Raw genomic sequence first — 25,224 nt, forward strand, 5'->3', positions numbered from 1 at the left:
CCTCAGAGGGGACATGTACACTGATCATCAGAGCACTGATGATTAGTGTGCCCTGATGATCAGTGTAGCCCCAGCAGTGCCACCTGTCAGTGTCCATCAATGACAGTGCTCATCAATGCCACCTGCCAGTGCCACATCAATGCCACATATCGGTGCCTACCACATCAATGCCACATATCAGTGCCCATCTGAGCTGCCTTTCAGTGCCACCTGTCAGTGCCACCTATCAATGCCAGTCAGTGCCGCCTAACAGAGCCAGTCAGTGCCACCTAACAGTGCCAGTCAATGCAACCTATCAGTGACAGTCAGTGCCGTCTATCGGGGCCACCTATCAGTGCCATATATGAGTGCTGCCTTTCAGTGCCCATCAGTGATGCCTGTCAATGCCCATCAATGCCACCTACTAGTGTTTCCTCATCAGTGCCCGTGTGTGCCACCAATCAGTGCCCATCAGTGCAGCCTATCAGTGATCATCACTCCAGCCTCATTAGCGCACATCAGTGAAGGAGAAAAATCACTTATTTACAACATTTTATAACAAAAACTAAGAAAAACTTTTTTTTTTCAAAATTTTCAGTTGTTTTTGGTTTGTTTAGCAAAAAATAAAAAAACCCAGAGGTGATTAAATACTACCAAAAGAAAGCGCTGTCTCAAAAAAATGATAAAAATTTCATATTAGTACAGTGTTGCATGACCGCGCAATTGTCATTCAAAGTGTGATAGCGCTGAAAGCTGAAAATTGGCCTGGTCAGGAAGGGGGTATAAGTGCCCTGTAGGCAAGTGGTTAAATATGCGTGCTTACAGAACACTAAAAAGGTACATGCACTGTCTGTCTGTTTTGGGGAACCTACTAGGTTGGCACCCTGTTAGTAAAGAAATTATATTGATTTAGTTAGTAGCTTAGGCACACTGAGATTGTGCTTGTTTTATGCTATGACCTTGCTGTACAAAGCACTTCAGCTTTGAAAATGAAGGTGCAAAACAACCCAGCCAGAATATTTCTGGGTGTCCCTGTGTCATTTATGGTTTTCCTGCTTCCATCTTACTACACATATACAGTATATATATATATATATATATATATATACAGTTGCAAGAAAAAGTATGTGAACCCCTTGGGATTACGTGGAGTTTTGCATGAATTGGGCATAAAACGTGCTCTGAACGTCATCTAAGTCACAACAATAAAAGAACACAGTCTGCTGAACATAATACTACACAAACATTAGATGTTGCCATGGTTTAATTGCACATAACATGTAAACATTCACAGTGCAGGGAGGAAAAAGTATGTGAGGCCCTAGCTTAATGACTTCTCCCAGAGCTAATTGGAGCCAGGAGTGAGCCAACCTTGACTCCAATCAGTGTGATGATATTGGATGTGTTGCTGACAGCTGTCCTGCCCTTAAAAAACACACACCTGTTTTGGGTTTACTGGTTTCAAGAAGCGCTGTCTGATGTGAACCGTGCCTCACAGAAAAGAGCTCTCAGAAGACCTACGATCAAGAATTGTTGACTTGCATGAAGCTGGAAAGGGTTACAAAAGTATCTCCAAAAGCCTTGATGTTCATGTGTCCACGGTAAGACAGACTGTCTACAAATGGAGAAAGTTTAGCACTGTTGCTACTCTCCCTAGGTGTGGTCATCCTGTAAAAATGACTGCAAGAGCACAGCGCAGAATGCTGCATGAGGTAAAGAAGAATCCCAGAGTGTCAGCTAAAGACCTACAGAAATCTCTGGCACATGCTAACATTTTTGTTGACACATCTACAATAAGGAAAACATTAAACAAGAATGGAGTACATGGGAGGACACCACGGAGGAAGCCATTGCTGTCCAAAAAGAATATTGCAGCACGTTTGAAGTTTGCAAAAGAGCACCTGGATGTTCCACAGCACTACTGGCAAAATATACTGTGGACAGATGAAACCAAGATTGAGTTGTTTGGGAGGAACACACAACACTATGTGTGGAGAAAAAAAGGCACAGCACACCAACATCAAAACCTCATCCCCACTGTAAAACATGGCGGAGGGAGCATCTTGGTTTGGGGCTGCTTTGTTGCCTCAGGGCCTGGGCGGATTGTTGTCATTGATGGGAAAACGAATTCCAGAGTTTATCAAGACATTTTGCAGGAAAACATACGACTATCTGTCCGCCAACTGAAGCTCCGCAGAGGATGGGTGATGCAACAGGACAATGACCCAAAGCATACAAGTAATTCAACAAAACAATGGCTGCAACAGCACAGAATACGCCTTCTGGAGTGGCCCAGTCAGAGTCCTGACCTCAACCCGAATGAAATGCTGTGCATGACCTTAAGAGAGCGATTCACACCAGACATCCCAAGAATATTGCTACACTGAAACAGTTTTGTGAAGAGGAGTGGTCCAAAATTACTCCAGATTGTTGTGCAGGTCTGATCTGCAACTACAGGAAACGTTTGGTTGAGGTTATTGCTGCCAAAGGAGGGTCAACCAGTTATTAAGTCCAAAGGTTCACATACTTTTTCCTCCCTGCACTGTGAATGTTTACATGTTATGTGCAATTAAACCATGGCAACATCTAATGTTTGTGTAGTATTATGTTCAGCAGACTGTTCTTCTATTGTTGTGACTTAGATGACGTTCAGAGCACGTTTTATGCCCAATTCATGCAAAACTCCACGTAATCCCAAGGGGTTCACATACTTTTTCTTGCAACTGTATATATATATATATATATATATATATTTGTAAGCTCTAACAAGCAGGGCCCTCCATTTCCTCTTGTACCAAATTGTATTGTAACTGTAATGTGTACCTTCATTTTGTAAACACTGCGCAAACTGTTGGTGCTATATAAATTCTTTATAATAATAACAATAATAATATATATATACACAGTAGATGTTTTATTTATTTATTTAATATTAAGTAACCATGAGACTAAATACTAGAGTACTAAATATTCATTTAAAATAAAAAAATTATAATTTTTTAAATTAAAGTATTTCACAGAATTTAGAGCCTGTTTAACTTTTTTGGTTTTGTGTCTGAAGTCTCAAAAATGTATTGTACAAAACAGGTAGAGGGCTCTTGCCAAAGCTATCGCACCAGAAACTATAGCAGCATTATCATGAGTAGTTTAGTACACGTGTTTTCAAATGATGAACTTCAATTAACCCCAGTTATTTTTAATTGAATGTTTCAATGTTTCAATATAGTGTATGTATGCTGTCCTACTAATGGTTAACAAAACTGACAGAAGCAGCATTGTGTTTCATTCCAAAACTGAATTTATTTCTGTGAATAGTTCTGTTAAACTGCAATACATTCACATAAACTGAAGTTACAATATGCTTGTTTAAATGTCTCACACATTTCTTAGAAATAGCTAATTACAAATCACATTAGGTATATTGAAATGCTATCTACATATACACTATACTGCCAAAAGTATTGGTACACCTGCCTTTACACGAACTGTAACTTTAATGGCATCCCAGTCTTAGTATGTAGGGTTCAGTACTGAGTTGGCCCACCCTTTGTAGCTAGAACAGCTTCAACTCTTCTGGGAAAGCTGTCCACAAGGTTTAGGAGTGTGTCTATGGGAATGTTTGACCATTCTTCCAGAAGCGCATTTGTCAGGTCAGGCACTGATGTCGGATGAGAAGGCCTGGCTCGCAGCCTCTGCTCTAATTCATCCCAAAGGTGTACTATCGACTTGAGGTCAGTACTCTGCAGGCCAGTCAAGTTCCTCTACCCCAAACTCGCTCATCCATGTCTTTATGGACATTGCTTTGTGCACTGGTGCGCAGTCATGATGGAACAGGAAGGGACCATCCCCAAACTGTTCCCACAAAGTTGGGAACATGAAATTGTCCAAAATATCTTGGTATGCTGATGCCTTAAGAGTTCCCTTCACTGGAACTAAGGGGTCAAGCCCAACCCCTGAAAAACAACCCCACACCATAATCCCCCCCCCCCCTCCCCCCACCAAACTTTACACTTGGCACAATGCAGTCAGGCAAGCACTGTTCTCCTGGCAACCACCAAACCCAGACATGTCCATCAGATTGCCAGACAGAGAAGCGCGATTCATCACTCCAGAGAACATGTCTCCACTGCTCTAGAGTCCAGTGGTGACATGCTTTACCCCACTGCATCCAACACTTTGCATTGCACTTGGTCATGTAAGGCTTGGATGCAGCAGCTCGGCCATAGAAACCCATTCCATGAAGCTCTCTATGCACGGTTGTTGTGCTAATCTGAAGGCCACACGAAGTATGGAGGTCCTAAGCTATTGACTCTGCAGACAGTTGGCTTGAATTCACTGAGCTCCTGAGAGCAACCCATTCATTCACAAATGTTTGTAGAAGCAGTCTGCATGCCTAGGTGCTTGATTTTATACACCTGTGGCCATGGAGGTGATTGGAACACCTGAATCCAATGATTTGGAGGGGTGTCCCAATACTTTTGGCAATATAGTGTATATATGACTTTGACAAACACAATGATAGAACTTACAGGCATATGTGTATCAAAGGGAGAAGGGAAGCCTTCAATGGTGCGTTCTTCTGGAAGCTAAAATGGCTCTGGACTAAAGTGTGAGTCAAACTTCCTGTTCCCTCTTTCAGAATAGAATAGACTGCTATTGCAGTGAACAGCCAATATGTGGCTCTCCACTCAACCCAATGATATGAATACAGAACAGTATATAAATCATTTCATATGCAGTTGCACAGTCCCATTTCCCATCTACTGGTTCTAGTACGGAATGATCAGTGCTGATAGGGGAGAGGTTTGTGGAATGACAAGTGGGAGATCTTATATTGGCATCAGGTGCTGGAACTAGCATTCTAACACCCAGTGCCAGACCATAGGGTGGGTGTGCTGTTTGCTGGAATTTAGTTGATATCACGGGACAGTCCAGGGGAAATCAGGACAATGGAGAGATAAGTCATAGTAATATCTGCATGCAGTACTCCCAGCTCATTTCTTATTGTAGCGCTACCCCCAAAGGAGCCGATTGGTAATTTTGGGTTCTCTGCTCTGCATCTCCAACCCAAGAATGTCCTCAGCCCCTCTGGTACACCTGGTTGAAAAAAAATTGTAACCAGCAAAGGTTGGATAGAATAAACATGGTGTTTCCCTGCGAAAGGACCTTGATGTAGAAAAAAAAGGGGGGGGGTATAAAGGTGCCTGCATGCAAGGTCTCTGAATGTGAGGTAAAAGTGAGCTTCTGCCCACTCACCAATCCTTGAGATACCAAGGCCCATGGAGATAGAATGTCTCAGAACAGGTGAAGGATCTTCAGTCAGATGAAGAATGATGAGGCTGATGAAGGGGGTGTGATTTGGCCTCCGAAATGTGTTGTGATTGGTCACAGCACCCTGAACATTTGACAGCTCCTTAGAAAGCTCTCCAACAGATCTGGTCTCCAGCTAATGCACCCTGGGCAGGTTGGATTCCTGCTTTGGCTTCACAGTTCTCCTGACAGTGGCACTGATGTGTACTGATGTCTCCATTTGGAGTCTGATTCAATGCACATTACCAGCGATGTCTGTGAGTGCAAAATTAATGCCTTTTTTTATCAAATAAAATTTGCTACACTATTGGCAGCCTCTCTTCCCGTTCCGTTCTCTTTTGTAGCAACTGGGTTCCCAGCCTGCTCAGAAGGCAGCCTTCCCCAGCCAGCGTTGTTAGCAGCAAACTAATAAAGTACAACCTTACCTTATATTTTTGATATATATTTTGCATGTGTATATTTGAAATCTATGTACCATTACACGTAAATTGTTGATGGTTTTATTACCAATATGCAGTTTTGTACATCCATATAATGATGATGATTTCCAATTATTGTAAGTCCCCCAAACACTACCCAATCAAGATTATATAAGATTGCCTGAGATCTAGCAAGTGAAGCGCAGTGTGTTGGTGTTTTCTCTAGTCAGATGAAAGATGCCCGATTGGCAACCTGACGACCCAGGAATTCAGCAATGTCTGCATGGGTGTACCAGGAAGTAGCCCTGAGTAGCCACCCTGCTGATGAGGTGCCTGTGGCAGTAGACTTGCACCCAGTAATAGAGTCTGCTGCCAGGAAAGGTCTCCGCTCTGCCCACAGCGATGCCCACACAGAAACAGGTAAAGGGGGATAGCCTCTTGCTCCTAAAGCTGTGAATACAAAGTCCCCCTCCACACAGTCCTCTCTATCTCTCCTGAAGCCCCTGGCTGTGTGATTCTTCACCCTCCTCCCCTGCTGCTCCTGGGGCATCTGGGAAATGTAGTTTAACTCTGCAGTGTCCAGATGCTGCTTACAAACTACGCTTCCCACTATGCTTTGTGTTTCTGGAAGTTCTAGAAGGAAAAGGTCAGCATTTACATACTCCCATCTTGTGGTTAAAAGGAGGAATTGCATAATTAATACTCTTACATGATAGTCTATGGGTGCCTCGCATATTTCAGGGACAGTGTGGCTGTTACATTGTTGTTATTAAAACTACCAGTAATAATGGAAGTATGCATTTGTGTTGCTTCCTGTCAAAGTGTAAAGGTAATCGCTGGTGATGCAGACAGTCATGAATAGCTGCAGCCCCTGTCATTGAAGTGTACAGGCTCGACAGCTACAGCTAGCCACTCACACCTCCCAAAAACAGAAGCTGGATCCAGCAGACTCCTGTCACTGTGGCTAAACTTCTATGTGATTGTAGCATAACACAAGTGAAGGCAGCAATGATTCTGGCCTGAACCTCACTGGGGAATTATCAGCAATAGAGAAACAATCTCCATTTCCAGTGAACAGATTGTAGACCACAAACACACACCACCAACAGTCTAATATATTTTACATAAAGATATAAGTAGGTGTCTATACATAATAAAGGTATGTGTGAGTTTTTATTGGCAGTGATGGGGTACTTTTGTAGACATAGCTATATTTTATATATAATTATCATTAGTAGCATACAATAATATTTTCCTAGCAAGCAGTAAAGTGTTGTGCCATGTTAACCATAGATCGTAGTTGTAAAGTTAAAATGTAGGTAATACCTTTGGTGTGGCCAGCTGATTACATTTTTATGTGAATTTTTTGCATACCTGAAAAAGGGGACTAAGTGTTTTCCAAAAGCTCGCATCTCAAAATATATTTAGTTAACTGCAGGAAAGGTAACACTGTAGGGGAGTATGGTAGATTCCATTGTAGCTCCCTGGAGGCACTGCAAGATGCAATTAATATAAGTGATTGTAGCTTGGCAGTGATTGTGATAAAGTCCTTTAAAGGAGAAGGGTGGGATATCAAAAAAATAAACACATATACTCATCTAGGTGGATGCAACATTGGCCCAAAGCTGCAGCTGTCCCTGGCTGGTTCTAAGACTGAGAACTGAGCGATCGCATGATCGCTGATCACTCAGTTCTGTCTTCACTGAGCAGAGAGCTGTGACTGTTAGTCACTGGCTCTCTGCTCTGCTCTTCCAGTCCTCATTGGAACGCTGGGCTGTGGAGGGGGCAGGAGCTGGCTAAGAGGGCTAAGGGCCTGAGAGGCTGCCGATCAGATAACTGGGTGAATTCCAACATTTTCTTGGGATCCCTACAGAGTTTGGACCAGCTCAACGGGATTTAGCACTGTTCATTATTTACATATGATTGTGTTTCAGCCCTGATAAAGGTGTTTTTTTTCCAGACTGCAAAATGCTCTAGTTATAATTTTTCTATCTTTTGTGTCCCCATGGTTAAGAATACAAGTTATGTGGCCTTTTCAACTGATAATTTGGCACTTTGTTCCTTTACTCTTCTTGTTTTGTTTGTGTAAATATCTCACTTTGTGTCTTCAGAACAGCCGAGATCTATCAAATAAGAACCACTATAAGCCTGTATTTAACCGGTTGCTGGCCTGCAACAGTACATTTACTGTGGAAAGGAGGCACGGGTAGGCTGGATCACATGCATGAGTTAGGGGCGAGCAGCGTGACACTCCTGTGACCATTGTGTCCCCTGGAAACAACAGATTACAATAACCTGGTACTCTGTGATCACTAGATATTTGCATTGGTGACACCAGTGGTGATGATGCTGCACTGCACTGGTGACCGTATGTAAAAAAAAAATTTATGTAATTTCTTCATATTCCAATATTTGTGACAAAAGATTACAACTTCAAAAAACTCACCATGCCTCCTACTAAATACCTTGGACTGTCTACTTTACAAAAAGGGTCATTAGGTCATTACTGTTCTGGCATTTTAGGGTCTCAAGAAGTGTGATCAGCTGTCAGTATATCAGGATTTATCAATTTTCCATATTTATATTTACCCTAGTTTGTACACTCTATAACAGGGGTAGGCAGCCCCCAGCACAGGTGCCACAAGTGGCACATGAAGCCTCTTTTGCTGATCAGTAGATCAGTGCAGGGCAGTGTCATTGAGACACAGATTCTGACGTACTAATGCATTCTGAGAACCATTGTTTGGTTCTCTAACTTTGTTGTAGTTGCGATTGTTAACTCTTGTGATTGGGAAGAGATTGGATGCAGTTCTGCTGGGGGGGAGGTCCCTGTTTCCAGGAGGAGGAGGACTGTGACTGGCCCCTGCTAAAGCCCATAGAAAGAAGCAGCAATATTCCTCATCTAGGACCATCTGTAGGGAATGATGTAGCTAGGAAGCCATTCCGTGTGAGCTTCTGCTCCAGGGTAAAGTGCAAGGTGTAAAATTCATTGTATTCCTCCTTTGAAGGAAAGTTGGAACTACATTCTATTCTTTAGTATGGCATGGGTCTTTCTCTTTTTTCCATTCCTTACTACAAGAACGATTGCAATGTGTTTAAATTTCCTCTATGGCTGATTTTTCATTAGGTATACTTCACCTTTTTAAGGATCTTTTTGTTTATTTATTTGACATGGGCTTGTGTGTAGGGGAATGAGAGGGACCTAGGCCATCATGAAGAGACAGCAAATTCAGCCAGAGGGCCCGGATTCAGGGTAGGCCAGGTTGGGTTGCTCACAAGGAGTCCCAGAGAGGTGATGTCTGAAAGCTTACCCCCACCAGGCAAGAAAAACCCTGGCGGGCCTCATGCTAAGTAACCATAATGTGCACACGAATCATCCCCGAAAGCAAGGAAAGGGTTAAAGTACACTACACATTGTCACAGTACATCGCCTACATTCCTGCTCTGTTAGCACAACAGAGAGACATAGCACAACAGAGAGACATACTTGCCATAGAGTTTAAGAGATCTAGAGACTTTGAGAAGTCTCTAGAACTCAGTGGGTGAGGGTGAGGAGGAGCTGGTCTGCACTCTAAGGGATAATGACCAATCACCAAACAGGAGGTTTGGCATGGGGTCAGGACAGCCCTTAGGAGTGACTGAGTCTGCACAGCAGCACGAGAGTTCGGGTGGAAGATGGAGTGAGCAGGATGGAGTGTGGAGCCTGGGAGGGGATTCAGGAGAGTGGCCTACCTACAGGTAAGGGAGAATCTTTCAGCCTCACCATCCTATGAGAGAGGACAACCTGGAGAGCACGGGAGCAGGGAAGGAGCCATCCCAGTGTAAGGCCTGAAGTCAGTAATCAACTTGTACACTTGCAGGAGAGGATTGAGTAATCCCACACCCCCTGGGCCAGATAAGGCGAAAAGGGCATTCAGGTGGGAAACCTGACTAGCCCCCATCTGGGACTGCTGATCTTGGGGTGATGGATTCTGGGTCCCCTTGCCCAGGAATTACCTCAGGCAACTGGTGAGATTTCATCTGGGGTCTGAAGTGGTGTGCCAGGAGAGGCTGGATAGCTCTCTAAATAACAGAAACCATTCTGAGCACTTGTATATAGTTCCAGGAAGTTGTCCTCCGTTTAACAGTTCCTTGGGAATCTTATGTATCCCTCATCCCCATCCAAGTTTAATACCCCTAATAAAACAAGTTCAAGGACTGTTTGCTGTGGAGTGCAAGGCTGGAGGAAAATGCGTGTTGCCTGGTTGTTCAGGATTATAGGGGGACCCGGATCTCTAGCGACTCCTAGGGTGGTAGTGCTAGACTTATGGATCAGCATGGCCATGTGAAGGAAGCCTACAAGTTTACACTGAAATATATAATCGCATTTATTATTTTTGTCCAAAAGGTAAACTTATCCTTTAATACTTTTCCAAATCCAGTCCAAAATTATACAAAACACATGACAAAGATACAAAAAAAATTTCGGAATTCGTTTTGTAGCTTTGGCATTCCTTTTGTATATTTGTTTTTACAAATCAGGAGTGCTTTATTGAAGACAAAGAGTATTACAGAGCAATATAAACTGTATAAATATGTACAAAATACAATGTCATACATATAGACCAAATACATTAATCTAGTAATTAATCTAATATAGTCCAGCTGTACAGTTCAACAGAGCAGTAAGTAGACATGTAAAGAACAGTATGTATAAAATCAAAGGTCCCTGAGATAAAACCATGGGAAGGCACCAGAGGCTCATAGGGGGAAAGTTGTCCAAAAGAAAGATAAAGGGAGGTAGGAGGAGTAAGGAGAGTAGAACCAGGGAAGAAATCAAGGAGGAGAATAGGGGAGAAGAAAAAGAAAAGGGGGGGAGGGCAGAAAAGGGAACATTATTTCGAAGTCCAAGGGGACCACATTTTAACCTATTTCCAGGGGCAGCCTGTATTCAGATATGTAAGTTTGTACATGGGCAGGGCCGTATCCACCATCGCCTCCCAGGAAGACACCATAGAAAGAATAGAGGACCACCGAAGGAGGATTTCTTTCTTGGCATAGAAAAGTAAAAAAGAAATCAGCAATTTGGTATGATGGGAATACTGCTCATTATCCTGAATCCCCAGAAGGGCCCTTTTGTATGTTTCGAATGGCATTTAAAAATGTTTTAAAAACAGCCCAATCCATACCAGGTGCTTCAGGTCTGGTATGGATTTTGAGGGGAATCCCAGGCTAAATTTGTTTTAAAAAAATGACATGGGGGTCCCCTCAAAATCCATACCAGGCCCTTAGGGAACAATAATATGGAGGACTCAAACATATACACCCTTTACAGGCAAATACCATTACAGTTTATTAAAAAAAAAAATCACCAACAACCTTTACCTGTTTACTTATTTTCTTAATGTCCTAAGCAGTGTAATTCAATACAGCAGAATGTGGCCAGTCGCTTTAAAATATATCCTTCAAGCCATACATGTCTGGTCTGCCAATTCTAAGTTCATGTGTTTGGTTATTACTCATCTGTGTTTAGTCTTCAAGAATGCAGTAACAATAGATTATGGAGTCACCAGTTAGTAGCTTCCTCTAGAATCCCATTAAAGACCTTATCAGATGAAGGCAGCAAGCGTTTCCTCATTATTCTGAACTCGGAGCACAAGAAGTCAAGGTCAAACAGATCACACTAGGGAGCTACTGCACATATTTAATACACATGAAACTATTGAGAGAATACTGGCATGTGTCTTTACATTTCATGATAGTTCCGAGTTTGTGATACATTTGTCTTATGTTATCAGCAAGTATATATAAACCTTTAAAATTCCCAGTTTGCTACATCCTTTAGGTCAGTGTTTCTCAGCCTTTGTTCAGTCAAGGTACCCTTTAAAACTTTGCACAATGCCAAGCTACCCCACTCTAAAAATCTAATCAAACAAATTTCCATAGTGCAGCAACATCCACACACATAGGACACCAAACATTGGAGGGGAATTATTCTAACAAAGCAAATACACCTTTGCACACTATACTAGTATTTCCGCATTTCTCTTCTCCAGCTTCTAAAGTCACCTCATTTAGAGTAGGGACAAATAAGGATGTCTTTTGGTGCCTGATGTCCTTATCAACCTATGAGGTCATCCATTGTTGAGCGCTCCTCTGTCATTCAGGAGAAGCCTTGTAATTTTATGAGAGGCGGGCAGATGATATCATGCTTTCTGTTTCGTACTATTGTAGGTAAGTAGGCAGGTTGCTGACAGAATTAATGGGTGAAAATAAAGGAAAATGTTTGAAAATTTTACAAGTTTGGATATATTACATTTTGTTCTTGTGTTTGGTTACACTTTAGGCTGGATTCACACAATCAATTCGCATGTGATTTGGACAAGAATCACATCGCTTTCCTGTTCAAATCACATGCCATTCTTTGCAGTGCGATTTGAGCCCATTCATTTTGTATGAGCTCAATTTGCACAGCACCCACACGAAAAAGGTGCAGGTACTTTTTTTTTTTGCCGCAGCGGAATCAGATCGCATGGTGTGTGATCATCAGCAGCGTGCATGAGGCCTAACAGAAGTTTTCTGCTCATTTTGAATAGATTTCCTCTCAGATCTTTTGCCTCTAAGATAGGGAAAGAAGAAAAATATCTCCAAAAGAACAGTGGGAAACAAAACTCTCAGGGGTTTAAATTACTCCTTACTTTACCCAAAAATAAGTCAAGCTTTGGTTTTAAATATATTTTACCCGTTTTACTGCTATCAGCAGAATCATATACATGATTCTGCACTTTCTGGTAGGGCATGCGTGCCCCCAGAGCACCGCTTTTGCTGTGATCAGTCACTGTAGAAGCTGATCAGTGGGTGTCAGCTAATGGATGACCACTGCCACCCATGGATTGTCGAGGAGAGAGACAGAACAGAGCTCTGCTTATGTAAACAAGGCAGAGCTGTGTCCTATCAGCAGCGATGTGCTGGATTTTGTTTTCCTGCAAAAGCAGGGAATAAGATCCAGCACATTCCTTAATAAAACATGATATAGTACATATATAAACACGGATTAGGTACACAGTTAACCCTTTGATCGCCCTAGATGTTTACCCTTCCCAGTCGCTGATCGCTGCCATTACTTGTATATAAAAAAAAGTGAAAAAATTCCAGTATATATACACACACACCATAATTTGTATACGCTGTAACTTTTGCACAGACCAATCAATATACGCTTGTTGGGATTTTTTTTTACCATAAATATGTAGCAGAATACATTTTGGCCTAAATTTATGAAGAAATTAGATTTTTTTAATGTGTTTAATATGTTTTAACAGCTGAAAATAACAAATATGGTTTGTTTTTCTTTAAAATTTCTTTTTTGTTTATAGCACAAAAAATAAAAAAAAAACCCAGTGGTGGTCAAATACTAACAAAAGAAAGCTCTGTGGGAAAAAAATTACATCAAATTTCAGTTATGTACAGCGTTACATGAGCATGCAACTGTCAGTTAAGGTAACACAGTGCCGTATAGCAAAAAAATGGCCTGGTCAGGAAGGGGTGTAAATCTAAGTGGCTAAAGGATAACTGCACTTTTGTGGCAAAAAAATGGCAAATAAAAAAATAATATAGCATATACAATTGTGGTACATACAGGCCAATTGAATGTGATTAAAAATTACCTTTTCTTTTCAATCTTTAGCGCAGGGATTTTCTGTAAAATGCAATGCAATATGGCAACTTGGAGGAGATGGTGTACAGAACGACCCCCCCCCCCCCCCCCCGAAATGTAATTTCCTGCTGTTGGTGATTGGCTCACTGATTTTCCCAGACATTTGCACTACGATACTCCCAAAGGGATGTCACAGGTAAAGTGATGCGGACCTTGCAACTTTGCTTATTAGAAACCTGCAAGTGCAGCAGCTGAATGATAATCATAAAATCACTCCCATTCACTTTGCACATGGACACAGACTAATAAACAGCTATTCCTTCAGAATAACTGAAGGTAGAACTCTGCAACAAAGTTTGTTAAAATTCTTGCAATGTACATAGATCACCCAGAGGGAAATGTTTTTTTCTCAACAAACGTGGAGTTACTCTTTAAGTAAAAATATTAGGGGATAAACTTGGAGGCTGCCATCCCTGATCACTCTTTTTTAAAAATGCTGGAAGCCTGGCTAACATGGCGACAAGTCAAAAATTCTTATCTGCACACTTGTTTGGGGCTGACTCAGAGACTACTAAAGCTAGTGGGTCTATATAAGAGCCAACATTTTTTTAGTTATTTGTTTTTTGAGGATACAGCAAACAGACAAACCCAATATTTCTCTCATGCCAGGTTTAAGAGCTTCCATAAAGAAGTGTGGTGGTCAAGCTTTAACGCTGAACTCCTGGCAAATAGATAAATACACAGCTGAAAAACATACATGGGAACTACGAAAGGAATCATATCTGTCCATCCATTCCTGAGATTTACACAACCCTATCAGACAGCACTGCCACGTTGGAGACCAAATGACTGTTCTTTATTGTAGTTAAAGCTGAACTCCAGGCACAAATAAAAAAGTTTTCCTTGCAGTGGGGCTGTGCCCACAATGCAAGGGTTAACTGCTTAATTAGGTCTACAGAAGGGATGAAGGGAGATAAACCTACCTGATCCTCTCCGCACAAGATCGGTCCCTCAGCTCCTACACCGCCACGCCATATATTGTTCTTGAGCAGTGGACTGTTCCTGACATCATGAAGCCCAGAGCAGGCTCCATAGACCTTTTCTTGACGTGGGGATGCCAGGAACAGTCCACTACTGGATTGCGGGGGAGCACCATTTGCCAGAGGAGCATAGGATCAGGTAAATATAGTGCTTTCTCCTCTTCTCTGGACAAGACAAGCACTTAGCCCTTGCAGTACTGGCACAGCTCCACTACAAGAAAAATATTTTTGCCCAGGGTTGGGCTTTAGCCAATACAGATTGGCCAAATCCTTCTCCCACTGTAAAGGAGAATCAGCACACCGAGAACCACATTCTTTTTCTCCACCTATCAGAATTTTCCTAATTGGTTCCTGTTGCTGGCCCCCTCTCTCTCCCAGTGTGAGTGCTACTGTAAAGGGGATAACCAGTCAAATTCAAGTACTTACAGTAGTTCATTTAAAAATATGCTATATCATTGTTTTCTCATCACAGGCTGGAAGTCTCTATTTAGTAAGAAGATATCACTTATATTTTTATCATAACATATTACATCTTTATTTAGAAGAGAAAAACACATTATGTTTTGCTCATATGGCCATGCAGTGAGTGAGCCCAACCAGAAATACATCCCAAGATACACATTTAATTTATGTATTAGGTATTATTGATATAAGACACAACATGGGCAAATGAAGCAAATTAGCCAACAACAATCCATTTTTCAGGTTGAGCAAGTTTAGAGGAGAAAGAAATTAAAATAAAGAGGTAAAAGGATTCTGTTGGAGAGCCCATCAAGGAAAAAAATATTGATGCACCATCGGTCTCCATAGATTTGAACTGAAGGGATGTACATAATGTTCTTCCATCAGCTCTCTGGTACAATCAGAATAACACCTAAAATTAGGAGTTGGGAGGAGTTTCATATTTTTAGCTTTTTTCCGGTCGATTGCGATTAAGGACAGCTTTGGGTGTAAATTCCTTTTTTTCCTTCAAACTGGTGATTTGAGTGAGATCCCGCCCTGCAGCCTCCTGTAGGACTCTTTCCTCTCTTTTTTCTACAATGCTCTGCTCTTCTGTAATCTTTTGTGGGGTTCCACGAATAAACCATTCCAAGTGATATCCCACAGCTCCCGCCACGAGTGCCACTGGAAAGGTAATGTATGGAGCATACGTCCTTAACGCAGTAAATATCAGAGGCCACATAATTGTTCAGATAAATGCAAAGCTATTGTTGTAGAGAGAGAGCTTCAGGTGACAGCCTGCAGTAATAAGGATGACAGAAAATGTTTTATGATTACCATGCATTACTAATAATATATATAACATTATGAAACAAGGCCATTATCCCCTTCACACTTAAGGATAAAACAAATCTTAAAGCCTAAGTAACATTTTACAACTTTGCCATTTGTCAGTAAACCATACATATCATCAAAACTACTTTGTACATCCAGGTGGATTATAGCTTGTTTTTTTTCAGGACAAATTGGGCTTTCATTTGGTGGTAAATGGTAATGAATATCTCCTGGTGTTTTTTTTTTTTTATTATCAAAGAAAAACTGGCCCATAACAGTAAAAAAAAAATATTTTCTTGTTACTACTATAACCTACCATCAAAGAACAACCCAAAATACATTTTCCAGCTCTTGACGATCGCAGTGATACCATATACGTGTGTGCTATTTGTTGTTTGTACCTGTACTACAGCCCAGAAACAATAGTGCACATTTTGTTTTGGTTTTTTTTTACCTAAAAACACACTGACACAAAAAAAATAAAAAAATCCTGATCTTTGACCCTGACCAAAAACAGTAACCTTGACACTGAACTAGATCAAACTTATTTTTTAGTTTAATTACAAACAGGTGGGGTTTTTTTTCTCTCTGCAAGGAGAGAGAGAGAGATACAATGTATCTCTCAAAGTATACAATGTATCTCCTCCATTCAGAGAGAAAAAAAAACAAGGGGGTGAGCTTCACGGTGACTGATAACTGTGGTAGCCAATCAGAGGCTATCACAGCAATCATGTGATCCGGAATCGGAAGTCTTGGGTCCCGATTGTTGGAACGGGACCTGGGGCTCAGTGACACCCCAGTCTCTGTGCTGGGAGCGCAAAAAATCTGTGCTAGAAAAATTGCTTCAAAAATACTGTGTGACATAAAAAATTGCAACACCCGCCAGTTTATTCTGTAAACTGTTTGGGGGTTCAAAATAATTTTCTAGAAAAAAAACAAAGTTTTTTCATGTAAACTAAAAGTGTCACAAAAGGTTTGATCTTCAGGTGGTTAGAAGAGTGAGTGGTGTGTGGCATAAGCATCTAATGTTGGATCTGACAAAGAAGATGTGTCCTTTGAAACACATTACCGCCCCCTCCTTGCGCTCCCTCTTCTCCCTTTCTACAGTGTATGGAGATCCAGGAGGCAGTGTCAGCCATTAGCGGCGTTTGACAGCTGTCAAGCTCACTCCTTTGTTATGCCAGCTGAGGGATTCTAAATGGTCATCCACTTCACACACTTGGAATTGCTTCTATGTTGCGATCTGTGCCAGAGCTGTTTGTCAAGAGTTTTACACGTGAGTGTACTATTTTTTTAATTGTTCAATAAAACTACATGTATTGCTGACAGAGATCCTGCGCTGCTGTTCATTTTTTTAATGTTAGCCCTGAAATGCCAGGATAGTAGAAACAACCCCCCAGATGCTCCCTTTTTGGAAAGTAGACACTCCAAGATATTTGCTAAGGGGCATGGTGAGTATTTTGCAGATCTCATTTGTTGTCACAAGTTTTTGGAAAATGAAGAGGACTCCAGTGGCAACCTGTGAAGCTCTGGTGAACTTCATGCCCAAGAGGGTTATGGCTTGGTTTATTTCTTTTATAGTATTTTTTTCTCTGCTGTTCATTTCCTTCTCTTTTTATATTTTATTTTTTTTCCTTTGATCTTTGATAGTGGATCTCGCTGAGAGAAATGTGGTACAAGTAATTTTAAAGGGGTTTTAAGCCTTGTTCCTAAAGCTGTAAGAGAGATGAGGAACATGTCTGATTGCATTTTTACTGCCCCCATCCACCCAGCGGCAAATTAACATTGCCAGTTGATGTATCTGTATGCTCTGACACAGTTGCAATGCAGAAAATTTTATATAGCATTTTTCTATGGCAGGCGGTGCCACTGCCAAACATGCTGCATTCGGGAGAATGAACCCCCACTGCAACCACACATAATGCAAGTGATTTCAAAAATTATTGTCTAGAAGGTGACCTATTGTCTCTGAGACTCCTGTCAACTGAATCTGAAAAACAATCAAGGGTGGATTGCTTTTCAGAGCGGTCAAAAAAGCAGCCACCCATGTGAACAAGGCCTTAAAGGAGTACAAATATGGAATAAGAGGGTTTTTTAATAAAAGGGTACACCTGAATTTTAGGCCAGGTTCACATCTATCCTTGTCGGTTGTAGTTTACTTACATATATTTTCACTACTCAGACCTAAAGACCCTCACTGAATAACACTGCTTCTTACGACACATCCACTGTTTTTTGTGAAAACCATGACGTGAGAACGAGATCTTAAAGTGTCATTAAACCCAGGCCCCTGCATTCACTCTATCTGGTCTCTCACAGTACACAAAACATGGAAATGCAATTACTCTAGTAAATATAAACAGCTAAATACCTTTTCTCATCAGCAGTTAGAGCAGTCTTGTGACTTCAGCAGAGCACTGGTCAAAGCTTGCAGGAGTTTCTTTTCTGCTGTAGGAGGATGCAGAACCCCTGATCTCTGTTTGGACAGTGCTCATTGGCCCTATGCTGATCACATGCACTCTTCCAAGAAAAAAACCTCTCTAGTAATACACACTAAACGGAGTATGTGCAGAAGGGCTACGGATTCAGTCTGTCTGATCAGTATGGACATTTGAAGGAGAGGAGGGGCAAGAAGTCAGGATCAAACAGCCTTTTTACACAATGCTGAGGATTAACCCCTTAGGTTCCACAGTGAGTACAACAAGCATGCTTTACTCCATATACAGACTGAGTTTACGGTTGTGGGTTTAGTAACACTTTAAATAAGGTTTCTGCTTACTATAAAATTCTGTGCACAGTTTCCTATTGTTAATATAGAGCATTAATCAAGGTGAAAGCCAAAACAAGTACATGGGTCTTTTTTATTTACTCATGACAGGTGTGTTATATGTTTTTAGAGGGTGATCCTAAACCAGGGGTGGGCAAACTTTTTGACTTGAGGGCCGCAATGGGTTCATATATTGGACCCGGGGGCCGGACCAAGAGTAGATGAATGATGTGTATGTGTCATCCATAGTAAGTATAGTAATATTCCCCCATAGTAAGCATAGTAATTAATCCCCCATAGTAATTAATCCCCCATATAGTAATTCATCCCCCATATAGTAATTCATCCCCCATATAGTAATTCATCCCCCATAGTAATTCATCCCCCATATAGTAATTCGTCCCCCATATAGTAATTCGTCCCCCATAGTAATTCATCCCCCCTATAGTAATTCATCCCCCATAGTAATTCATCCCCCATATAGTAATTCATCCCCCATAGTAATTCATCCCCCACATAGTAATTCATCCCCCATATTAATTCATCCCCCATATTAATTCATCCCCCATATAGTAATTCATCCCCCATATAGTAAGTCCTCCATATAGTAATTCATTCCCCATATAGTAAGTCCTCCATATAGTAATTCATTCCCCATATAGTAAGTCCCCCATATAGTAATTCATTCCCCATATAGTAAGTCCTCCATATAGTAATTCATTCCCCATATAGTAAGTCCCCCATATAGTAATTCATTCCCCATATAGTAAGTCCTCCATATAGTAATTAATTCCCCATATAGTAAGTCCCCCATATAGTAATTCATCCCCCATATAGTAAGTCCTCCATATAGTAATTCATTCCCCATATAGTAAGTCCTCCATATAGTAATTCATCCCCCACATAGTAATTCATCCCCCATATTAATTCATCCCCCATATAGTAATTCATCCCCCATATAGTAAGTCCTCCATATAGTAATTCATTCCCCATATAGTAAGTCCTCCATATAGTAATTCATTCCCCATATAGTAAGTCCCCCATATAGTAATTCATTCCCCATATAGTAAGTCCTCCATATAGTAATTCATTCCCCATATAGTAAGTCCCCCATATAGTAATTCATTCCCCATATAGTAAGTCCTCCATATAGTAATTAATTCCCCATATAGTAAGTCCCCCATATAGTAATTCATTCCCCATATAGTAAGTCCCCCCTATAGTAATTCATCCCCCATATAGTAAGTCCCCCCCCTGTGTCAATTCACTTACCTTTGGTCCGCGCGTTCCTCTCGTATTCCCGCGCCGTTCTGGTCTTCAGGGAGGACTGTGAGAGGAGTTCGTCACGCTGCCCCGCCTACATCCTGGCTGCCCCGCCTACATCCTGACAGCTGCAGAGTCCTGACGTCCGAGAGGAGGGAGGGGGGCGGCCATCCGAGAGGGGGGGCGGCCATCCGAGAGGAGAGGAGGGGAGAGGAGGGAGGGGAGCGGGCGCCCGGCACACAGGAGAGCCGCATCTAAATTTGTAAAGAGCCGCGGCTTGCCGACCACTGGCCTTGCGGGAGCCTAGCTCCGCGGGCCGGATTAAAAGGTCCGCCGGGCCGTATACGGCCCGCGGGCCGTAGTTTGCCCATTGCTGTCCTAAACACATAAATGTAATGATTTTTTTAATGGTGCCGTTCACAGCATTTAGTGGTGTTTAGAAAAATAGAATTCTGTAGCGATTTACTAAAATTGGAGAGTGCAAAATCTGGTGCAGCTGTGCATAGAAATCAATCAGCTTCCAGGTTTTATTGTCAAAGCTTAAAGGATAAGTTCACCTTTCATAACAGGTTACATGTTACCCCCATATTCAGGGTGTAACATGTTATGATTGGACCAGCCCCCCGCTTCCCCCTGATCCCTGTTGTGACAGCTGGGAGGGTGGGGGGAACACCTTCTCCTCCTTGCTAGCTGTCACAATTTAAAAAACAAATGGCCGTGCAGGGACCCATCTGCCTGGCCACATCACTCATTCACAGTGTTCTGTGAATGAAACCACTACAAGTTCCGACAACCTTCGTGGTTGTCAGCTTGTAGTTGTCAATGAACTACCAAGATGCTGTGGAGCTCCTCGTTGTTCATTGAGTCTTTCTGTCAGTATTTGCTTGCCTGTATGGGATGTACAGACATACAGATACACTGACAAGTCTGACAGGCCTGCAGGAGACCTGCATGGCACCAGCGATCTACTGATCACTGCTGCAATTCTTTAGAGCCTCCAGAAACAAAATTAATAAATGCACATTTTTTACCTGTGAAAACATGTGCATTTATTATTTTTTGTTAAAAGGTGAACTTATCCTTTAACTGAACAAGCTGAAGTTAGCAGCTGATTGGCTACCATGCATAGCTACACCAGAATTTGCACTTCCCAATTGTAGTAAATCAACCCCTGTGTGTCCAAGATCCGATTAGACACCTTATTTGATTGGCTCAACACCCAGTGTAGAGTGTTTAGCCCAGCTGCATGGGGCTCTGGCAGTTAACTGCGATCAGAGGGCACAGGTGCCCCATCCAGCTCCTATGCTGACAGACTGGTAAACTGTAGGAGAGTGACAGCTGCTGTGGCTGGACAGGGCACCTAGCAGTACTTTTATTTGGTGTTTGGAATGCATGCTTGGAACACATGATGTCTCCATTTTGGGCATTCCTCCTTGGGTGTATACTGCACTAGATGTACAATATCTCACAGAAGTGAGTACACCCCTCACATTTTTTAAAAGGTTTTATTATATCTTTTCATGTGACAACAGTGAAGAAATGACACTTTGCTACAATGTAAAGTAGTGAGTGTACAGCTTGTAAAACAGTGTAAATTTGCTGTCCCCTCAAAATAACAACACACAGCCAGTAATGTCTAAACCGCTGGCAACAAAAGTGAGTACACCCCTAAGTGAAAATGTCCAAATTGGGCCCAATTAGCCATTTTCCCTCCCCAGTGTCATGTGACTCGTTAGTGTTACAAGGTCTCAGGTGTGAATGGGGAGCAGGTGTGTTAAATTTGGTGTTATTGCTCTCATTCTCTCATACTGGTCACTGGAAGTTCAACATGGCACCTCATGGCAAAGAACTCTCTGAGGATCTGAAAAAAAAAGAATTGTTGTTCTACATAAAGATGGCCTAGGCCAGTGATGGCGAACCTATGGCACGCAGAGCCATCTCAGTGGGCACGCCAGGAAGAACGCGCGGTGCGCACCGGGCGATCTCCGTGATCGCTGTGTCCTACGGACACAGCTGATCACGTGACGTGGTAAAAGGCCAATCACAGCGGCCTTTTACCACGTGATCAGCCGTGTCCAATGACACGCTGATCACCGGGAAATGCAAATGCCGGTTCTCGGCTGCACTTTCCTCACGCTGTCAGATCGTGAGGAAAGTACTGCCGAAAACCGGCAGTTGTCAGAGCAGGGAACGGCACCGATCATCAGGGTCAATGATCATCAGTGCCCTGATGATCAGTGCCACACACACGTTCCGCCCACCTGTGCCCAGCAGTGCGCCCACCTGTGCCCAGCAATGCACCCACCTGTGCCCAGCAGTGCACCCACCTGTGCCCAGCAATGCACCCACCTGTGCCGCCTACCTGTGCCTAGAAGTGCCACCTACCTGTGCCCAGTAGTGCCACCCACCTGTGCCAGCCCACCAGTGCCACCCACCTGTGCCCACCAGTGCCACCCACCAGTGCCCATCAGTGCAGCCCAGCAGTGCTGCCAGTCAGTGCCCAGCGGTTGTTCCAGTCAGTGCCCAGCAGTGATGTCAGTCAGTGCCACCTATCAGTGCTGTCTATCAGTACCCATTATCAGTGTCGCCTATCAGTGCCGCATATCAGTGCCACCTATCTGTGACACCTCATTAGTGCTGCCCATCAGTGCCACCCATCAGTGATGCCCGTCAGTGCCGTCTGTCAGTGCCTCCAGTTGGTGCTATCAGTCAGTGCCGCTTATCAGTGCCCATCATTTCCTGCATATCAGTGCATCATCAGTGCCTCCTCATCAATGCTCACCAGTGCCGCCTCATCAGTGCTACCTATCTGTGCCGCCTCATCAATGCCCATCAGTGCTGCCTATCAGTGCAGCCTCACCAACGCACATCAAAGAAGAAATATTACCTGTTTGCAAAATTTTAGAATAGAAGCAAAGGAAACCTTTTATGTTAATTTTTTGCTCTTTTTTCATTTATAGTGCAAAAAATAAAACACCCAGTGGTGATTAAATACCACCAAAAAAAGCTCTATTTGTGTGAAAAAATTATAAAAATCGCATATGGTTACAGTGTTGCATGACCGCACAATTGTCATTGTTAAGTGCAACAGCACTGAAAGCTGAAAATAGTCCTGGGCACAGGTGGGTGGCACTGGTGGGCACAGGTGGGTTGGCACAGGTGGGTGGCACTACTGGGCACAGGTAGGTGGCACTTCTGGGCACAGGTAGGCGGCACAGGTGGGCGCACTGCTGGGCACAGGTGGGTGCATTGCTGGGCACAGGTGGGCGCACTGCTGGGCACAGGTGGGCGGAACGTGTGTGTGGCACTGATCATCAGGGCACTGATGATCATTGACCCTGATGATCGGTGCCGTTCCCTGCTCTGACAACTGCCGGTTTTCGGCAGTACTTTCCTCACGATCTGACAGCGTGAGGAAAGTGCAGCCGAGAACCGGCATTTGCATTTCCCGGTGATCAGCGTGTCATTGGACACGGCTGATCACGTGGTAAAAGGCCGCTGTGATTGGCCTTTTACCACGTCACGTGATCAGCTGTGTCCGTAGGACACAGCGATCACGGAGATCGCCCGGTGCGCACCGCGCGTTCTTCCTGGCGTGCCCACTGAGATGGCTCTGCGTGCCATAGGTTCGCCATCACTGGCCTAGGCCATCTTTATGTAGAACAACAATTCTTTTTTTTTCAGATCCTCAGAGAGTTCTTTGCCATGAGGTGCCATGTTGAACTTCCAGTGACCAGTGTGAGAGAGATAACACCAAATTTAACACACCTGCTCCCCATTCACACCTGAGACCTTGTAACACTAACGAGTCACATGACACTGGGGAGGGAAAATGGCTAATTGGGGCCAATTTGGACATTTTCACTTAGGGGTGTACTCACTTTTGTTGCCAGTGGTTTAGACATTAATGGCTGTGTGTTGAGTTATTTTGAGGGGACAGCAAATTTACATGTTATACAAGCTGTACACTCACTACTGTACATTGTAGTCTAACACAGCAGCTGTCAGACTCTCCTAGAGTTTTCCAAGCTGTCAGCAGTAGAGCTGGATGGGGCACCTGTGCCCTCTGATGGCAGCTAACTGCCAGAGCCCCATGCACCAGGCTAAACACCCAGTGTCTAGGTGTTCAAACTGCAAATAAACGCAGCTTAAAGCAGAAACCTCTAAATACAGGAGAAAGTGACCCAGGAGGCACAAAAGTAACACTTCACTGATCACTTCCGCATCTGGAAAAGCTAAACCCAGGAGTGGCAGTTCTATCCGTCCTGTTCATTGTGATCAGGGTGAGCCAGCTCCTTCCTAGGCAGGCAGTGAAGTGTATCACCATGTTGTGGATGCCGCAGTCTGCACTGCCTTGTCCTGTCTCTATGTGATCTCTAATCACCATGATAATCACAGATAATGTACAGTCTATAGAGTAATACTCAGCCTCCCTTACCTAAGTGACATTGAACTCACGTCTACTTCCCATCCACTACAGGGACCCGGAAGTGATGTCAGCGGAGGAACAGGAAATGGGCGTGGTAAGCACGGAGTGAACTTTGAGCCCGGGAAAAATAAGCTTCTCCGCTTTATTCCTGTTAGGTGGGTCAGGTGTGAGGTGCAGTGGCTGTATGTGCCAGGGAGTACTGGATGCAGAAACATTGCTGATGGGTGGGTGCAGTATAGAGGGACGCACTGGTAGTATTGAAGGGTGCAGTGACGTTGGGCTTGCTGGATGAAAGGAGGAAGATAACGGGTGCAGTGTCAGTGCTACGGGGTAACATGATTGGTGGAGTACACATGGGTGACATGTTAACTTTGCAGGGTGGCATGGGGTGCTGGGTGATTGAGGGTGCATAATAAGGGTGACATGGGGTGCTAGGTGACTGAGGGTGTATTTTGGAAGTGCTGAGGTTGCATAATAAGGGTGACACAGGGTGCTGGGTGACTGAGGGTGCATAATAATGGTGACATGGGGTGCTGGGTAACACGGTGTGCTAGGTGACTGAGGGTGTATTTTGGAAGTGCTGAGGGTGCATAATGAGGTTGACACAGTGCTGGGTGACATAATAAGGGTGACATGGTGTGCTAGGCGACTGAGGGTGTATTTTGGAAGTGCTGAGGGTGCATAATAAGGGTGCTGGGTGACATGGGGTGCATAATAAGGGTGACATGGTGTGCTAGGTGACTGAGGGTGTATTTTGGAAGTGCTGAGGGTGCATAATAAGGGTGCTGGGTGACATGGGGTGCATAATAAGGGTGACACTGGGTGACTGAGGGTGCATAATAAGGGTGACATGGGGTGCTAGGTGACTGAGGGTGCATAATAAGGGTAACACGGGGTGCTGGGTGACTGAGGGTGCATAATAAGGGTGACATGGGGTGCTATGTGACTGAGGGTGTATTTTGGAAGTGCTGAGGGTGCATAATAAGGGTGACACAGGGTGACTGAGGGTGCATAATAAGGGTGACATGGGGTGCTGGGTGACTGAGGGTGCATAATAAGGGTGACATGGGGTGCTGGGTGACTGAGGGTGCATAATAAGGGTGACA

At 43.3% G+C, this 25,224-nt stretch overlaps 1 protein-coding gene across 1 annotated transcript; it reads right to left on the minus strand.

The window, feature by feature from the left end:
- Positions 1 to 14,889: 14,889 nt before the first annotated feature.
- LOC149432433 (small integral membrane protein 12-A-like) lies at positions 14,890 to 24,202 on the minus strand. The gene is made up of 2 exons (XM_089665129.1): positions 24,128 to 24,202; positions 14,890 to 15,623 (listed from the first exon to the last, which is right to left on the minus strand). The coding sequence occupies exon 2, from the start codon at positions 15,565 to 15,567 to the stop codon at positions 15,292 to 15,294; it is 276 nt and encodes a 91-aa protein (XP_089521255.1). The 5' UTR covers positions 15,568 to 15,623; positions 24,128 to 24,202; the 3' UTR covers positions 14,890 to 15,291.
- Positions 24,203 to 25,224: the final 1,022 nt, after the last annotated feature.

This window comes from Staurois parvus, unplaced genomic scaffold, assembly GCF_062004578.1.
Source record: "Staurois parvus isolate SC_StPar_1 unplaced genomic scaffold, SC_StPar_1.0 ptg002140l, whole genome shotgun sequence".
Taxonomy (NCBI): Eukaryota; Metazoa; Chordata; class Amphibia; order Anura; family Ranidae; genus Staurois; species Staurois parvus.